Source organism: Hyperolius riggenbachi, chromosome 5 (genome assembly GCF_040937935.1).
Source record: "Hyperolius riggenbachi isolate aHypRig1 chromosome 5, aHypRig1.pri, whole genome shotgun sequence".
Classification (NCBI taxonomy): domain Eukaryota; kingdom Metazoa; phylum Chordata; class Amphibia; order Anura; family Hyperoliidae; genus Hyperolius; species Hyperolius riggenbachi.
Window position 1 is genome coordinate 219621664 of NC_090650.1, and position 16448 is coordinate 219638111.

At 41.8% G+C, this 16448-nt stretch overlaps 1 protein-coding gene across 3 annotated transcripts in view; it reads right to left on the minus strand.

The window, feature by feature from the left end:
* Positions 1–16448, minus strand: part of PTPN3 (protein tyrosine phosphatase non-receptor type 3) — a 268618-nt gene that overhangs the window by 241927 nt on the left and 10243 nt on the right. Inside the window, exons 1-2 of one of the 3 annotated variants that reach the window (XM_068236672.1) lie at positions 8685–8747; positions 4401–4472 (exon numbers count right to left, since the gene is read on the minus strand). The exons of 1 other annotated variant lie outside the window; for it this stretch is intronic. In XM_068236672.1, coding sequence (XP_068092773.1) covers positions 4401–4452 — 52 coding nt within the window. In that variant the 5' untranslated portion in view covers positions 4453–4472; positions 8685–8747. Of the gene's footprint in view, positions 1–4400; positions 4473–8684; positions 8748–16448 lie in introns of those variants that run through there. One more of the 3 variants, XM_068236671.1, reaches the window with a different exon arrangement.

Below are 16448 nucleotides of genomic sequence, written 5' to 3' on the forward strand. Positions count from 1 at the left end.
GTCATACAACTTACCACCCAAACGAATTTTACCTCCTATTCTTGTCACTAATACAGATTTCTTCTGGTGCTATTTGATCGCTGCTGCGATTTTTAGTTTTTACTATATTCATCACAAAATACAGGAATTTTGTAAAAATAAATGATATTTTTAACTTTCTGTGGTAAAATGTTTCAAATAAAGTAAAATTTCTATACAAGTTTTTGTCCAAATTTATTGTGGTACGTGTTTGATTAAAAAAAAAATCCAATAAGTGTATATTTATTTGTTTGGGTAAAAGTTATAGCATTTACAAACTATGGTACAAAAAAGTGAATTTGCGCAGTTTGAAGCAGCTCTGACTTTTCTGAGCACCAGTCATGTTTCTTGAGGTGCTAGAGTGCCAGGATAGTATAAATACCCCCCAAATGACCCCATTTTGGAAAGAAGACACCCCAAGGTATTCCGTGAGGGGCATGGTGAGATCATAAAAGATTTTATTTTTGTCACAAGTTATCAGAAAATGACACTTTGTGGCAAGAAAAAAAAAGTGTTACCATTTCTGCTAACTTGTGATAAAAAAAAAAAAATCTTCCACGGACTCACCATGCCCCTCAGTGAATACCTTGGGGTGTCTATTTTCCAAAATTTAGTCACTTGTACGGTACTTGTACTGCCCTGGCACTTGTGGGGGGCTAAATTGTGAGCACCCCTGTAAAGCCTAAAGGTGGTCATTTGACTTTGGGCCCCTTTGCGCAGATAGGCAGCAAAAAAAGTGTCACACGTGCTATCACCGTACTCAGGAGAAGTAGTATAATGTGTTTTGGGGTGTCTTTTCACACATACCCATGCTGGGTGGGAGAAATATCTCTGCAAAAGACAACTTTTTCAATTTTTTGACACTAAATTGTCTATTTATAGAGAAATTTCTCCCACCCAGCATGGATATGTGTAAAAATACACCCAAAAACACATTATACTACTTCTCCTGAGTACAGGGATACCACAAGTGTGACACTTTTTTGCAGCCTAGCTGTGCAAAGGGGCCCAAAGTCCAATGAGTACCTTTAGGATTTCACAGATCAATTTGACTCATTTGGTTTCCAGACTACTCCTCACGGTTTAGGGCCCTTAAAATGCCAGGGCAGTATAAGAACCCCACAAGTGAAAGACGACACCCAACTGTATTCTGTGAGGGGTATGGTGAGTTCATAGTAGATTTTTTTTGTCACAAGTTAGTGGAAAATAACACTTTCCGAGAAAAAACAAGAAAAATCTATTTCCACTAAATTGCGACCAAAAAGTAAAACCTTCTATGAACTCACCATACCCCTCACGGAATACCTTGGGGGAGTCTTCTTTCCAAATTAGGGTCACTTGTGGGGTTCCTATACTGCCCTGGCATTTTAGAGGCCCTAAACTGTGAGGAGTAGTCTGTAAGCCAAATGAGTAAAATTGACTTGTGAAATCCTAAAAGGTACTCATTGGACTTTGGGCCGTTTTGCACAGCGAGGCTGCAAAAAAGTGTCACACATGTGGTATTGCCGTACTCAGGAGAAGTAGTATAATGTATTTTGGGGTGTCTTTCCACACATACACATGCTGGGTGGGAGAAATATCTCCGTAAATGACGATTTTTAAAAAAAATTTTACACAAAGTTGTCATTTACAGAGATATTTCTCCCACCCAGCATGGGTATGTGTGGAAAAGACACCCCAAAACACATTATACTACTACTCCTGAGAACGCCGATACTACATATGTGACACTTTTGCAAAGGGGCAGTAAACACACCCTACAAATTACCCAATTTTGGAAAGAAGACACCCTAAGGTATTCCACGAGGGGCATAATGCGTTCATGGAAAATTATATTTTTTGTCACAAGTTATGACACTTGTGAAAATCAAACTTTGTGAGAATTTTTTTTTTTAAATTCATTTCCGCTAACTTGTGACAAAAAATAAAATCTTCTATGAACTCTCCATGCCCCTCAGAGAATACCTTGGAGTGTCTTCTTTCCAAAATTGGGTAAATTGTGGGGTCTGTCCTGGCATTTTAGGGTCTCTGCAATCATTACATGTACAGTGGCTTGCAAAAGTATTCGGCCCACTTGAAGTTTTCCACATTTTGTCATATTACTGCCACAAACATGAATCTATTTTAATTGGAGTTCCACGTGAAAGACCAATACAAAGTGGTGTACACGTGAGAAGTGGAACAAAAATCAAAAAAACATGACTCCAAACAATTTTTAAACATAAATAACTGCAAAGTGGGGTGTGCGTAATTATTCAGCCCCCTTTGGTCTGAGTGCAGTTAGTTGCCCATAAACATTGCCTGATGAGTGCTAATGACTAAATAGAGTGCACCTGTGTGTAATCTAATGTCAGTACAAATACAGCTGCTCTGTGACGACCTCAGAGGTTGTCTAAGAGAATCTTGCGAGCAACACCACCATGAAGTCCAAATAACACACCAGACAGGTCAGGGATCAAGTTATTGAGAAATCTAAAGCAGGCTTAGGCTACAAAAAGATTTCCAAAGCCTTGAACATCCCACGGAGCACTTTTCAAGCGATCATTCAGAAATGGAAGGAGTATGGCACAAGTGTAAACCTACCAAGACAAGGCCGTCCACCTAAACTCACAGGCCGAACAAGGAGATCGCTGATCAGAAATGCAGTCAAGAGGCCCATGGTGACTCTGGACGAGCTGCCCATTCGGACTTCACGGTGTTGTTGCTCCCAATATTCTCTTAGACAACCTCTAAGGCCCTCACAGAGCAGCTGTATTTGTATGACATTAGATTACACACCGATGCACTCTATATAGTCATTAGCACTCATCAGGCAATGTCTATAGGCAACTGACTGCACTCAGATCAAAGGGGGCCGAATAATTATGCACACACCTCTTTGCAGTTATTTATTTGTAAATGCATGTATGATTTTCGTTCTACTTCTCATGTGTACACCACTTTGTGTTGGTCTTTCACGTGGAATTCCAATAAGATTGATTCATGTTTGTGGCAGTAATATGACAAATCTATCTATCTATCTATCTATCTATCTATCTATATACATACATACATATACACACACACACAATTACACAATATAAGGGGGGTTGGGAGGGGATCAAGGGGTCACTGGGGGAGATCGGGCTAAAAAAGTGTTGTTTTTTTTACTAAAATCATGCAGCCTGTCACGGCTGCGAGTGTGTGCCTCCATGTCAGCAGATTCACACGCTGACGGGAGAAGAAGGCAGAATGGCAAGTCGGCAACTATGTTGCCTTTCAGGAGGGTGATCGCTGTGATTGGCTCACAGCGATCACATGGTATGGAGCCAATCAGGAACGGCTCCAGGCTGAACACAGAAGCCTTAGCTGTCATAAGACTGCTGAAGGCTCCGGTAATGAGGCAGCTGATCGCGGCGGCACCGGTGATTGAAATCTACGCCCGGCCAGCCAGGTGCCCACCCAAACAGGGCGTAGATTTCAATCACCTTGGTCCTTAATTGGTTAAACAATTATTGCGCACTTTCTGTAAATCCAATAAACCTCATTTCACTTCTCAAATATCACTGTGTGTGTCTCCTATATGATATATTTAACTGACATTTTTTATCGTGTGTGTGTGTGTGTGTGTGTGTGTGTGTGTGTGTGTGTGTGTGTGTGTGTGTGTGTGTGTGTGTGTGTGTGTATGTGTGTGTGTGTGTGTATATATCCCTCTAGCAGGGATGTGCTCATAAGTAATCATGAGTGCTTACTCGTGATTCAAATCAGCCTCAATTGCAGCAGCTGTGCGGCTGGATTACAAGGAGTTATTTACCAACAATTCCGCCGTCCGCCCTGCTCTCCAAACAGCTTGCACGCGTCCTATTGGTCGCGTTGCAAGCCTCACCACGGCGCACTTCCTCCAAAGAGGAAATGCGCCGTGGTGAGGCTTGCAACGCGACCAATAGGACGCCTGCAAGCTGTTTGGAATGCTGGGCGGACAGCGGAATTATGGTTAAATAACCCCTTGTAATCCAGCCACTCAGCTGCGGCAATTAAGACTCATTTGAATCACGAGTAAGCACTCATGATTACTTGTGCGCACATCCCTGCTAGAGGGATTCAGGTGCATCTCGCATTACAGCGAAAAAGAGCCCAAAGGTCCGAAGAACTGAAGCCAACTTCCCTGGAGTGATAGACAAAATGCAAAGAAGAACCTCCAAGGAGATACAAACTCCAAGTTCAAAGTCCATCAGTGTGCAATTGTCCTATCTGACACAGAGGCTCTGCTGCAAATCATTCAATGCATTTTTATAAGCCTCAATGTTTTTGGTGTAAAGTTCCTTTTGACATATAAGACAAAACTTTTTGGCAAACCACATCAGCTTTATAGCCACAGAAGTAAAAATGTTTTCAAAACATACCCACTATGAAACGTTGAGGAGGGTTTACTGTTTTGGGGCTGCTTTGCTGCATCTAGCATGTGTTCCTTGAATCTGTGAAGTGAAGAATGATTATAAAGACATTCTGGAATTAGATTCTCCAACAGGATAATGACTTAAACACAGCTAAAAACAGGAATTGCTAAAAACAAAATACTAGAGTATGAACCCTTATTTGAATCCTACCAAACATCCATGGAAAGTCTAGAAAAGGCATCCTTTAACCCTGAAACAACTTGAGAAGACTGGGCCAGACTACCTGCTCACAGGTACTAAAGTCTCACTAAATCATTTATGATTCGATATTATAAAAAAAAGCAATTTATTCATCATGTTATTTTCACTACAGATCCTCTTTAAAATTCCTGTGTGCAGATTGCGCACTTCAAGGCCTCTTCATCCATGTGCCCGTGTCTACAGATGCCTTGCTTTGTTGAAAGTCATAAAGACATAATGCTGGAAGTGTTTGTTCCTTGACATTAGGAATGGTAAAAACAACACAATAGTTCCAATCAAGAAAAGATCTAATCACATTGGTCGAACTGACCATTAATGGCTTCTTGGTCATTAAACTCTCAGACATAGCGGTAGAGCCCAATCAGTCCTGCACACATGACATGCATGTGTTTGTGCAGCTAATCAATACAGCAGAAAACATGACAAAATTGAATGGCAGACCCTTCAGTACAGTGTTTCTGAGTCCCATCTAATCAGCATATTGATAGGAAAGATCAATCTTCTGAAATGTTGGCTGTAGAATTTAGGGCTGGTTCACACAGGCTTCTGTCAGCATGTTATTCAAGTGCTTTTCTGCAATCGTCCAGCAAAGCATTTGACATTTTCAGGGAGCTTTCGGTGGCTCCCGGCATTCTTCACGGAGACGCAGCGGTAAGCAACCCTGGAAGCAGCATTGCCATCGTTTAATGACAGTGGGAACCAACGCTTAGAAAACTGTGTTGTGAATTTTTGTCATTTGTTGATTCAGTGGAAAAGTGGTGGCCTACACAGTAATCTCTGATTTCCCTCTCCTCACTGCAGCTGCTAGGTGTGTACTGTTCACAAAGCTATGGAATCTTGTTCTCATGCTGCACCTTGAAAGCCTTTCCCAACTAATATTTGATAGAGGAAATCACTAAATGTGAATCAAGGGGCACACAGTGAAGCCTGCATATCACCAGCAAATGCAAAGTTGGTTAAAGTTCTTGGACGTACAATCTAAGTCCAAGAGTGAGTCTCCTGTGCTCCCCCCATTGCTGATGTGTGTGCTCCTGTTAATTTGTTTTATAACTGTGAGACTTGATATGTCAAAGTTAGGATAAGGTGTATTTTCTGCATTCATGCCTAATTTTTCCCCATAACATGCCTATAAAATAATTTTTGGCCTAAAAAATATTACTTAGAGAAAACCTAGATTGTCCTGAAAAATTATAAATATACATATACATCACATAAGTAATGAAAAAAGTTATTGCTTTATTAATACTAAAAGTGTCAGGAACCTTAAGGGGTTAAAGTAAGCAAATTATTTTTTTTAATAGATTGCCCACATGTTCTGCAACACGGTAAACAAGTCTTTCAACACACACAACTCATTTACATGCTGCCTTCTTTATCTGAAGGGTTAATGTTTAACATTTCCAGTGAGATGAATAGAAACGAGATCTGCTCAAATATTCACCAGCTCCTAGTCTATTTCCTAATGTAAGGCAAAGTGGAATGCTGCCATTATGATTCTTGGAAAACATAAATATGACTAGAGCTATACGCTCTGCACTGCAGCTCAGATGGGGCTGTATTGTATGAGTATAATTGGAGAAAAAAGCTGAAGGGGAGCGACAATCTCCCTTAAATGTGTAAATAGATGCTTTGAACCGACATATGGCATGACCTAGAGGTGCTCATTGAAATCATTTAGCATCTGTGTCTTTCTCTGTGCTTCTCCAAATGCTTAGTGCTTTCTCCCTGAATAAAACATGCTGAATTAACCACTGTGTCAAAAGAAATGGTAACAAAATGTCTCTTATCTGTCTGATTTCATTGTGGTAACATAGAAACACTCAAAATATATTGTGATACTTAAAGTACAAAACGTGGAGATGACATAAAAGCTGAAGCATTCAACGTAATTTCACATTTCTTAAATTTGTTCTCTATTTTGTGATATTTTTAATGTATTTATAACAAAATGACAAAATTAGTCTATGGGGACATTACTGAATTCAGAAACACACGTGTGAGTTATCTAGAGACCAAGCAGCAGATCAATTAATAAAATGAGTAGGAAGGAAAAATGCAAGTATCTTTTGTTGCAAATGAAAACAAAGCATAAAACTGCTAATGCATAGGGGAGTTACAGTTATGCCTGAATACTAACACTATGTACAGATACTACATTTTTGTTATCTGTAATAGTCTTGGATGAAAATGTAGCAAGCGTGTCAGAACATCATTAGTAATCCAACATTACAGAGCAACAGACACAAACTACAACTCTTTGCCCCCCCCCCCCCCCTCTCCCCACCCCCAATCATAGTCCCCCTCCAGAAGCTGATCAGCTATGGCCAGGCAACAGGTCTGTACACAATCATGGCTAAATCTGTCACCCAGAGCAATTGCCGCAATGATCAATCTGGGCAAGAGTAACTGAGCATATGTATGAGGTTTTAGCCCTCCTTACACCTCGACTCTTACAGCTTAATTACAGCTTAGCCAGGAACCTAAGACAATGACCTACAAAACAAAAATGGCTATGGATATCTGATTGATAAAGCATCATTGGGTTTATGCTGCTCTGTATGAGCAAACACACATGAGACATGGGTTCTTGATAGAGTTTGGGACACTGTAATGTTTATAATTGTGTCTCCAGTCCATTGGCCTAAAGTATTGGTTGCTATATAGGCAAAATTATGAGGACAACTCTTCTAATTAATAGGTCTAGCTATGTGAAATGAATTACTGACCGCAAGCTCTTGAGTCATATAGCTTTCCTGGAAGACCTGGCACAATCACCCACTCGTCCTGTTACTGTGAAGTGTAAAAAAAATGTCAATGCAACAACAATTCAGCCACAAGCTAGCAGCATGGGACTGCTGAGTGCATCTGTGGTTGGTTGCAACACTCCCTGCCAGTTGTGCCTCTGGAATGAAAATCAGTACATGTTCTAATAATCATGTTTTGCCACCTGGATGTGTAACAGAATGACACACTCTGCCAAATACCATCTGTAAAGTTTGGTGATGGAATAACGATGGTCAAAAACTGTTTTTTTATTAGTGTTGGTTAGGCCCCATAATTCCAGAGAAGGCAAATGCCACTTGCATAAATACCTTTGCTAACAAGAGATCCCTTCTACTTCAGCATGCTGATGCCCATGTGCACAAAATAAGGTCCAACGAAAAAAATATTTTACCCAGTCTGGTGTGATATTTATTTACTGGTCTGCACAGGGTCCAGATGTGAACCCCAACAAACAGCTTTTGGATAAAAGATTAAAGTGCTGACTCCAAGCCAGGCCTGGTTGTGCACAGACTTCACTAATGTCTTTTGTGTCAGACTGATAACCAACCAGGTTTTAAAATGTATTGGAAATCCCTTGCAGAATAGTGGAGACCTGTTATAATAGCCTTCCAATCTGCGTAAGGCAACCCGCACAAGTCTAAATATCTGTTTGTCAACCCTGTAAACTTAAATTAATATGGGATAATTTTAATGCACATTGGCCTCAATTCACTAAGCTTCTCTCCTGTCTTTAATAACTCTTCTAAGCTGTTTCTACAGTTATCACCATGGTGCTAACTGTAGAAACACTTTCAGCAGTGATGAACATTTTTCACCCCGCCCGGAGGCACAGAATCGCTTCAGTAAGCAACTCTGGAAGCAACCTGTAGCGCCCAGGGTCTGTTCAATAGATTGGTATAATAGGGATAAAAATGCGGTATTTGATGGTAAACAGCAGGAAACAATAGTAGTGGCACTGCCCATTTATTTGATTGGGCAGTGCTTAAACGAGTGTCACGGGCTGTGGTAAACAACATGCAGGTTTAAAATGTGAACCAGCCCTTTGCGGGAAGGCTAGTGACACATCTTGGAGAAGCCAATTAACTTACAGTATCTGTATGGTTTGTGAATGTGGACGGAAACCAGAGTGCAGCAGATAGTGTCCTGGCTGGCATACAAACCGCGGCCCCAGCATTGGAACCCTGCTATCCATTATGCCATTATACAAGTAGCAAAGGGTGGTAAGGTCAATCATTTATATCCTACCTAATAATTCCCCTGGATAACTGCATCCATCAGATGCGTCCATGTCAGCCGAGTGTGCATGCGTTGAGCTGCAGTTGGTAGGTTGTACTGGGATGTGCGCACAAGGAGTTTCCTAGTGTCCGTTATGAAACAGGCCTCAGGACTAGTAGCTAATCATTTATGTAGAGCAGGGATGTCAAAGTCCAGGTCCTCAAGGGCTGAGGTCCTCACACGTTTTTGGTACAGCTCAAAATTAATTGATTGATGAAATTGAATCAGGAAAAATGTGGATCATGAAGCAGAACACATTTCTCTATTCATCCTAAACACTGGCATTGATATGGCCCCTGAGGACTGGAGTTTGCCATCTGAGGTGTAGAGACAACAAAGAAATGGTTCAATTTGAAGTTATACAGAAGAAGCACCAAAGGGCAATGTTAACAGAAAGACGAGCTGTATGCCAGACTTACATGCTGTAAGAATAAGAACAATAAAACTGTCCATGTGAAATGAACTACAAGTCTCAGAGACCCCCCCCCCCCCCCCCCGGGTTGTAGCCACATTATCCCTAGTCCTGTAAAAATAATATGAAGTTTCAAATTCTCTGGAGCACTAAGATGGATGTTTTTAGTAGCAGCTGGTCAGGGATGGTTGTGAAACCACAGTAACCTGAATGGTGGGGGTTTCCCATGAATATTTATGGATTTAAGCTGCCTACAAACAGCAGAATGTGGTCAGCTGTGCAGACAAAATGTAACCAAACTTAGGCTTTCCCACTGAGTAGCACAATCAACCAGCAACTATCAGATTAGTAGAACATACCTGTCCCTCTAACATGTAAGGACAGGGAAAGCAGTGAACATACGATGCCAGAGATGACTTACTGGGACAAAATCAATCAAAGAAAACGCCCATAACAGACTGAAAGGTCATTAAAGATCCCCTAAGCTATATCTATATATTTTCTAAAAACAGAGAGCCTGTAGAGTTAAAATATAGTACCATAAATTTACTAGGTCGCATGATCATTGCATCAATATTTCTTAAATATTTTCATTCATAATGCACTACTACCGTTACTAGGGCTTACAGAGTGTGTGTGTGTGTGTGTGTGTGTGTGTGTGTGTGTGTGTGTGTGTGTGTGTGCGTGCGTGCGTGCGTGCGTGCGTGCGTGTGTGTGTGCGCGCACATGCACTTTTATAAAGAAGAAAATAGGGAAGCCCATGAATAGGTAACTTACACTAGAGCGGCATTTAACATGGTTTTAAAAGGATTTCCCCCAAATTACGTAATATTTGCAGTTTATGAGGATATGTATTTTTTGCAGTTCATGGGTGTCCGTAATGTGTATAGCATGGGCATGATAGTCAAGTGTGCATGCATGAATACTAGTAAGAGTATGTGTATGTGTAGTATATGTATTGAAAGGGAGCAAGCACAAATGTGTATGTATAAAGTATTATCACACAACTATAGGACCCTGATTTATTAGACTTTTCTTTACAGATGTTTTCTCATTGTGCACACAAAATACACAATATAAACTACTACAAAGAAAGTTCAGGAGCACCTATGGACCTCTTCCAAAAGATCAGGTGCGCTCAGACTCGGTCCTCGTATCCTAAAAGGATAGTCTGTGTACCGGTATTTATAGCCAAAAAGACAGTCGGCACCAACTGGAGTACAGTACAGTACAGCTCTTTTTATTGTATTATGCCCACAGATACAAAAAAAGTGCAGCACTTTTTGTATCTGTGGGCATGATACAATAAAAAGAGTTATACTTTACTCCAGGTGGTACCAACTCGCTTTTTGGCTATAAAAGAAAAAGTATGAAAAAGGTGGAAAAAAAAATTGGAAAAAATGGCAAACGTAAGTTTTGTCTCAACTTATTTGTTTGCCGGTGACAAAGAGTTTAAGGTGGAAAAACATCTCCAATGAGAAAATGCAGGAGAAAAATTTACAAAATCAAGGCCTAGTTCTCTTAAAGCAAATCTGTGATTTAAAGAGAATCTGTACTCTGAAATTCTTACAATAAAAAGCATACCATTCTATTCATTATGTGCTCCTGGTCCCCTCTGTGCTGTTTCTGCCATTCTCTGCTGCAAACCTGGCTTGTAATTGCCAGTTTTAGGCAGTGTTTACAAACAAACTAACCAGCTTCTAATAGGCTCAGCTAAGCAGAGTGTGTTAGTCACACAGAGCCTGCAGGGGGTGTGTACAGCTTCTAGCTAATCACAAGCAGCCCTGCACATTCCAGTCTGACTGCCTCAGCCTGACTGTGCCGACTATAGAGAGAAGATTAGATCATATAACAGAGATAACACAGCTACTGTGCAATTAGGAAAAGCTGCAGTAAGCCAGACCACATTAGAAAAGGCATAGGAACTTATAGCATAGAAGAAATAAAGATAAACAATTTGTTACAGAGTCTCTTTAAAAAAGGCAACTTCTAAATACCTACCTCAGCAGAGGAAAGGCCCTGGATCCTCCAGAGGCTTCTCCAATCCTACTTTAGCCCACTGCTGGTCGCCAGAACCCTCTTCTTCCTCTTCCCAGCTGCAGTCCCATCACTGAGCGGTCACCACCGCACTGCGCAGGTGCACTAAAAGCCTGCGCCTGCGTAGTAGCATGGATCCGCTTGAGCATAGAGGAAAAAACATGCACAAGCGGCTATATGCTATAGAAAAGGCGGGGGCTGTCTTGTGCCTACACAGTGCAGTTGCGCTATTCAATAATACCTTACTGAACAGGTTTAGACAGTCCCAGTGCTAGAATGACGAGTTCGAAGGAGAAGGGGTAAGCCTCTAGATTTTCCAGAGATCTCCCACTACTGAGGTAAGTATCTAACTTACTTTATTCTTGACATCAGGAACACTTTAATAAAAGTCCAGTCTCACTAAAAATTTGGCATAAATAAGAATTACAAATGCACAAATGTTGTTGCAATTTAATTCAGTGACAGTCTGTGTTACAAACATGGTGGAGAGGATGGATGAATAAATGTACACATTTTGAAACAAAATGTGGCATAAATCATAACAATCTATTCTAGATTCAAAACAACTTTTTCAAGAATTGATTACGGAGGCAGAGTACAAAGAGGAGAGGAATGGGCAATGCACAGAGGTATGCAGAACCAGAATGAACATACCTCTCTGCTTACCCTAGGTAGCCTTAACTCTGGACAGGTGTCCTTTACATTAAGTGAATAGAGTTGAGACTAGACCAGATATTCTATGGCTCTACCACAATGCCTTTATGTGAGGCACTTTTATCCATCTAGCCGGTAGGCAGAAGAAGAAGCTGCTGCTATCTGTAGCTCAGAAAAACTTGAGAATAAAAAAAAATCATACATTGGAGACCACAAATCAACTGAAACCACCCCCCCCCCCCCCCCAAAAAAAAACAAAAAACAAACAAGATACATGCAATATTTATGAAGAATTTACAATTTGCCACCAAAAATTATACAAAAAAATCTCTGCTATAAGAACTGTTGCACTTTCTTATCTGCAATCTTAAACACCAGTGCAAAATCGTAAAAACCATTGCAAAATCAATAATGCAAGGACATGCAATTCCCTAACAGCAAGGTAACCACTCATGTTCATCTCGTCTCTGGTGGGCACCATGCAGCAAAGCAATCTACCGCCCATTAGGGGTGTTGGCCCATCATCCCTTGCGGGGTGCGCTGTTGAAGACCCGTGCTCACCTATACTCCCGACACTGGGAGTGCCCGTACCAAACACCAGTGCTGAGATCAACAGGAACCTGATAGCTTCAATATATTCATTATCATTATATTTATTGTATAAAAAGGAATAGTCTTTAAGAATTCTATTGTCCTGCACAAAAGCAACAGTGTATGTTCCCAGTATTATTAACTGCAATACAGCTGCTCTACTAGCCAAACTATCAGCATTTAATGCTAAAACTTCGTACATACATAAAAGGATGGGCTGAGGCTAACAGATGTGTCATTAGCCTCAGGCTAGTGATGTGTTCAGTTCCTATGTGGGGGGCATAGCAGCATGAGAGTGACATCAGTCAGCAAAAGCAGTCTGCCAGGCAGATCACTGGCCAAGATGAGTTGGTAATACTACATTTTCCTCTGGAATATCAATAAAGCAGTTTCAATTGTGGATCCAAAATGACCTTGAGAAACTAGAGAATCTCTAAGAACATGGAAAACGCATTTACATGTTTAGATCTGTGTACAGGGTAAATATCTTATTTTATAAAAAGTTTGGACAGAACCAAGAATTCACTTTAAAGCTAGAGTGTCCACAAGGTCAACAATAACATGTACTAATGTTGCCCTTATAAAAAGGGGCTAATACTTTATTTACATTCCTTCTTGAAGCTAATATTTTATTTGCATTCCTTAGGGAACAGGATAAACCTAAAGAAGATAATAAAATTGGAACCTAACCTTAACTTTTGTTTAACATCACATAAAGGGAAGCATCCACTACTCTGGTAATACAGAACAACCATATAACAAGGTACTTTGAGAAAATGATAGGACTTCTATCTATCAAGCACTTGAACAGGGTCATAGACTTGCTGGTTAATAAAGGGTTGGGTGCTGCTTAAGACTAGTAACACCCATAGTAATTGCAATCAAATATCACTTCTTGGAAATGTTACTTAAAAAGGACACTGTCCCTTTTTTACTGATTCTTTAATAAACCGCGAAATGGCAAAAAAAATTACTTTAGTGTGAAATCACTCCTAAGCTATAAGCAATGTGTCGTTCTTGAAATATGGGCACTTACTGATAAACTAACTGAGTAGAAGTCGGAGAGACTTAGATGTAGAAAGAGTACTTTATATTTATCTTTAGGTTTGTAAACATTCTCACTTGCCTTACACAAGTACACTTGATACTGAAAAGAAGTTTGTGCGTATTACAGAAAAAAACCCTATTCTATGCAAAAGCCCCATGGCCAACCCATTAGTTTTCTCAGACCCTTTGTGGCAGATCTCGGAAGCGCCCCTGTCCTAATATTTTCTGAGGTATGAATAGATCACTTATAGGCCAACTCACCTGGCCACTTCTGCACCACTGAACTCCAGGGCCCATATGAAATTTACCTTTTCTCCTAAGTTTTCACCTGTTAAAAATAATTTTTCATCTCTTTACAATTCTAAACGTACCAAAAGTAGGTGAAAAACTAGGTAGGTGAACATTAAAATGTATTCTAAGTATTTTCTTGCTTGTTGGTGGCTTTAAAGGGCATTTTATTGGCAAGGTGTGAAAATGTTACTTAGGAGAAAATTCAGTAGAAACTGTTAATTGCTCATGGTTCCAGGTCTTTATTAGGTTAAGTATGCTGTTTTGTTTTTTGTTTTTTTTCTCTAGAAGTGTATTTATTTAATTTGCCTATACAGTGGCTTGCAAAAGTATTCGGCCCACTTAAAAGTTTTTCACATTTTGTCAAATTACTGCCACAAACATGAATCAATTTTATTGGAATTCCACATGAAAGACCAATACAAAGTGGTGTACACGTGAGAAGTGGAACGAAAATCATATATGGTTCCAAACATTTTTTACAAATCAATAACTGCAAAGTTGGGTGTGCGTAATTATTCAGCCCCCTTTGGTCTGAGTGCAGCCAGTTGCCCATAGACATTGCCTGATGAGTGCTAATGGCTAAATAGAGTGCACCTGTGTGCAGGGGCGGACTGACCATTAGGGCACTCGGGCACGGACCGAGGGCCCGTGGTCAGGGGGGGGGGCCCGCCACCCGCCAGAGAACCCTGAGCAGGAGGGGAGACAGCCAGTGAAGGAGGGCGATGAGCACAGCAGCGGAGGGCCCCCCTTCCTGGCTCTCTCCTCCGTAATCTGCAAAGTGCAAACACCTGGAAGCGGCTGACGCCTGACAGCGGGCGGAGACTTACCGCTGTTCAGCCATTGGAGGGATCGCTGATCTGTGTGCCGCTAGTCTGGGCTTGAGAAGCCCAGACTAGCGGCACACAGATCAGCGATCCCTCCGGTGGCTGAACAGCGGTAAGTCTCCGCCCGCTGTCAGCCGCTTCCAGCTGTTTGCACTTTGCAGATTACGGAGGGGAGAGCCAGGAAGGGGGGCCCCAAGGTGAGAGAAGGGGGGGGGGGAACTTCCCCCCTTCTCCTCTGCTATGCAATTTGCCCTCCTTCACTGGCTGTCTCCCCTCCTGAAGACACTACAAGACTGGCTGCATATACTGGGGGCACTTACAGACCTGGCTATACTGGGGAGACCTATACACCTGGCTGCATATACTGGGGTCACCTATACACCTGGCTGCATATACTGGGGGCACCTATACACCTGGCTGCATATACTGGGGTCACCTATACACCTGGCTGCATATACTGGGGGCACCTATACACCTGGCTGCATATACTGGGGGCACCTATACACCTGGCTGCATATACTGGGGAGACCTATACACCTGGCTGCATATACTGGGGGCACCTATACACCTGGCTGCATATACTGGGGGCACCTATACACCTGGCTGCATATACTGGGGAGACCTATACACCTGGCTGCATATACTGGGGACACCTATACACCTGGCTGCATATACTGGGGGCACCTATACAACTGGCTGCATATACTGGGGGCACCTATTCACCTGGCTGCATATACTGGGGGCACCTATACACCTGGCTGCATATACTGGGGAGACCTATACACCTGGCTGCATATACTGGGGGCACCTATACACCTGGCTGCATATACTGGGGGCACTTATACACCTGACTACATATACTGGGGGCTCTTATAGACCTAACTACATATACTGGGGGCACCTATAGACCTGGATGTATATACTGGGGGCACCTATAGACCTGGCTGTATATACTGGGGACACCTATAGACCTGGCTATACTGGGGAGACCTATAGACTTGGCTATACTGGGGACACCTAAAGACCTAGCTACATATACTGGGGACACCTAAAGACCTGGCTATCTATACAGGAGACACCTATAGACCTGGCTATCTGTACTGGGGACACCTATAGGCCTGGCTACCTATTCTGGAGACACCTGTAGACCTGGCTACCTATACTGGGGACACCTATAGACCTGGCTATCTTAACTGGGGACATCTATAGACCTGGCTATCTTAAATGGGAACATCTATAGACCTGGTTATCTATTCTGGGGACACCTGTAGATTAGGCTACTTATACTGGGGACACCTATAGACCTGGATACCTGCACTGGGAAAACCTATAGACCTGGATACTTCCACTGGGGATACCTTTTGACCTGGTTACCTATACTGGGGGCACCTATTTTGGGGGAACTGCTGCCAGATTAACTATTTTTGGGAAACTGCTGCTGCCAGATTAAGCGTATTTTGAGAAACAGCTGCCAGATTATGTGTATTTTTGGGGAACCGCTGCCAGATTGTGTATAATGGGGGAACTGCTGCTTCCAGATTCTGTGTATTTTGGGGAACCACTGCTGCTACATGTATTTTGGTGATCCGCTGCCAAATTATGTGTATTTGGGGGAACCGCTGCTGCCAGATAACGTCTATTTTGGGGGAACGACTGCCATATTATCTGTATTTTGGAGGAACCTCTGCCAAATTGCATGGATTTTTGGTGAAATGCTGTCAGATTACATGTATTTTGGGGGGAAACACTATGGCAGAGTTCAAACTTTCCCGGCAGACCTTTTACACCACTGCTAAGGTCATGTATATTTTGCCCCACCCATTACCACGCCCACATTCTGTTGCGTGACCACACCCATTTTTTGTCAGTTTACAATAT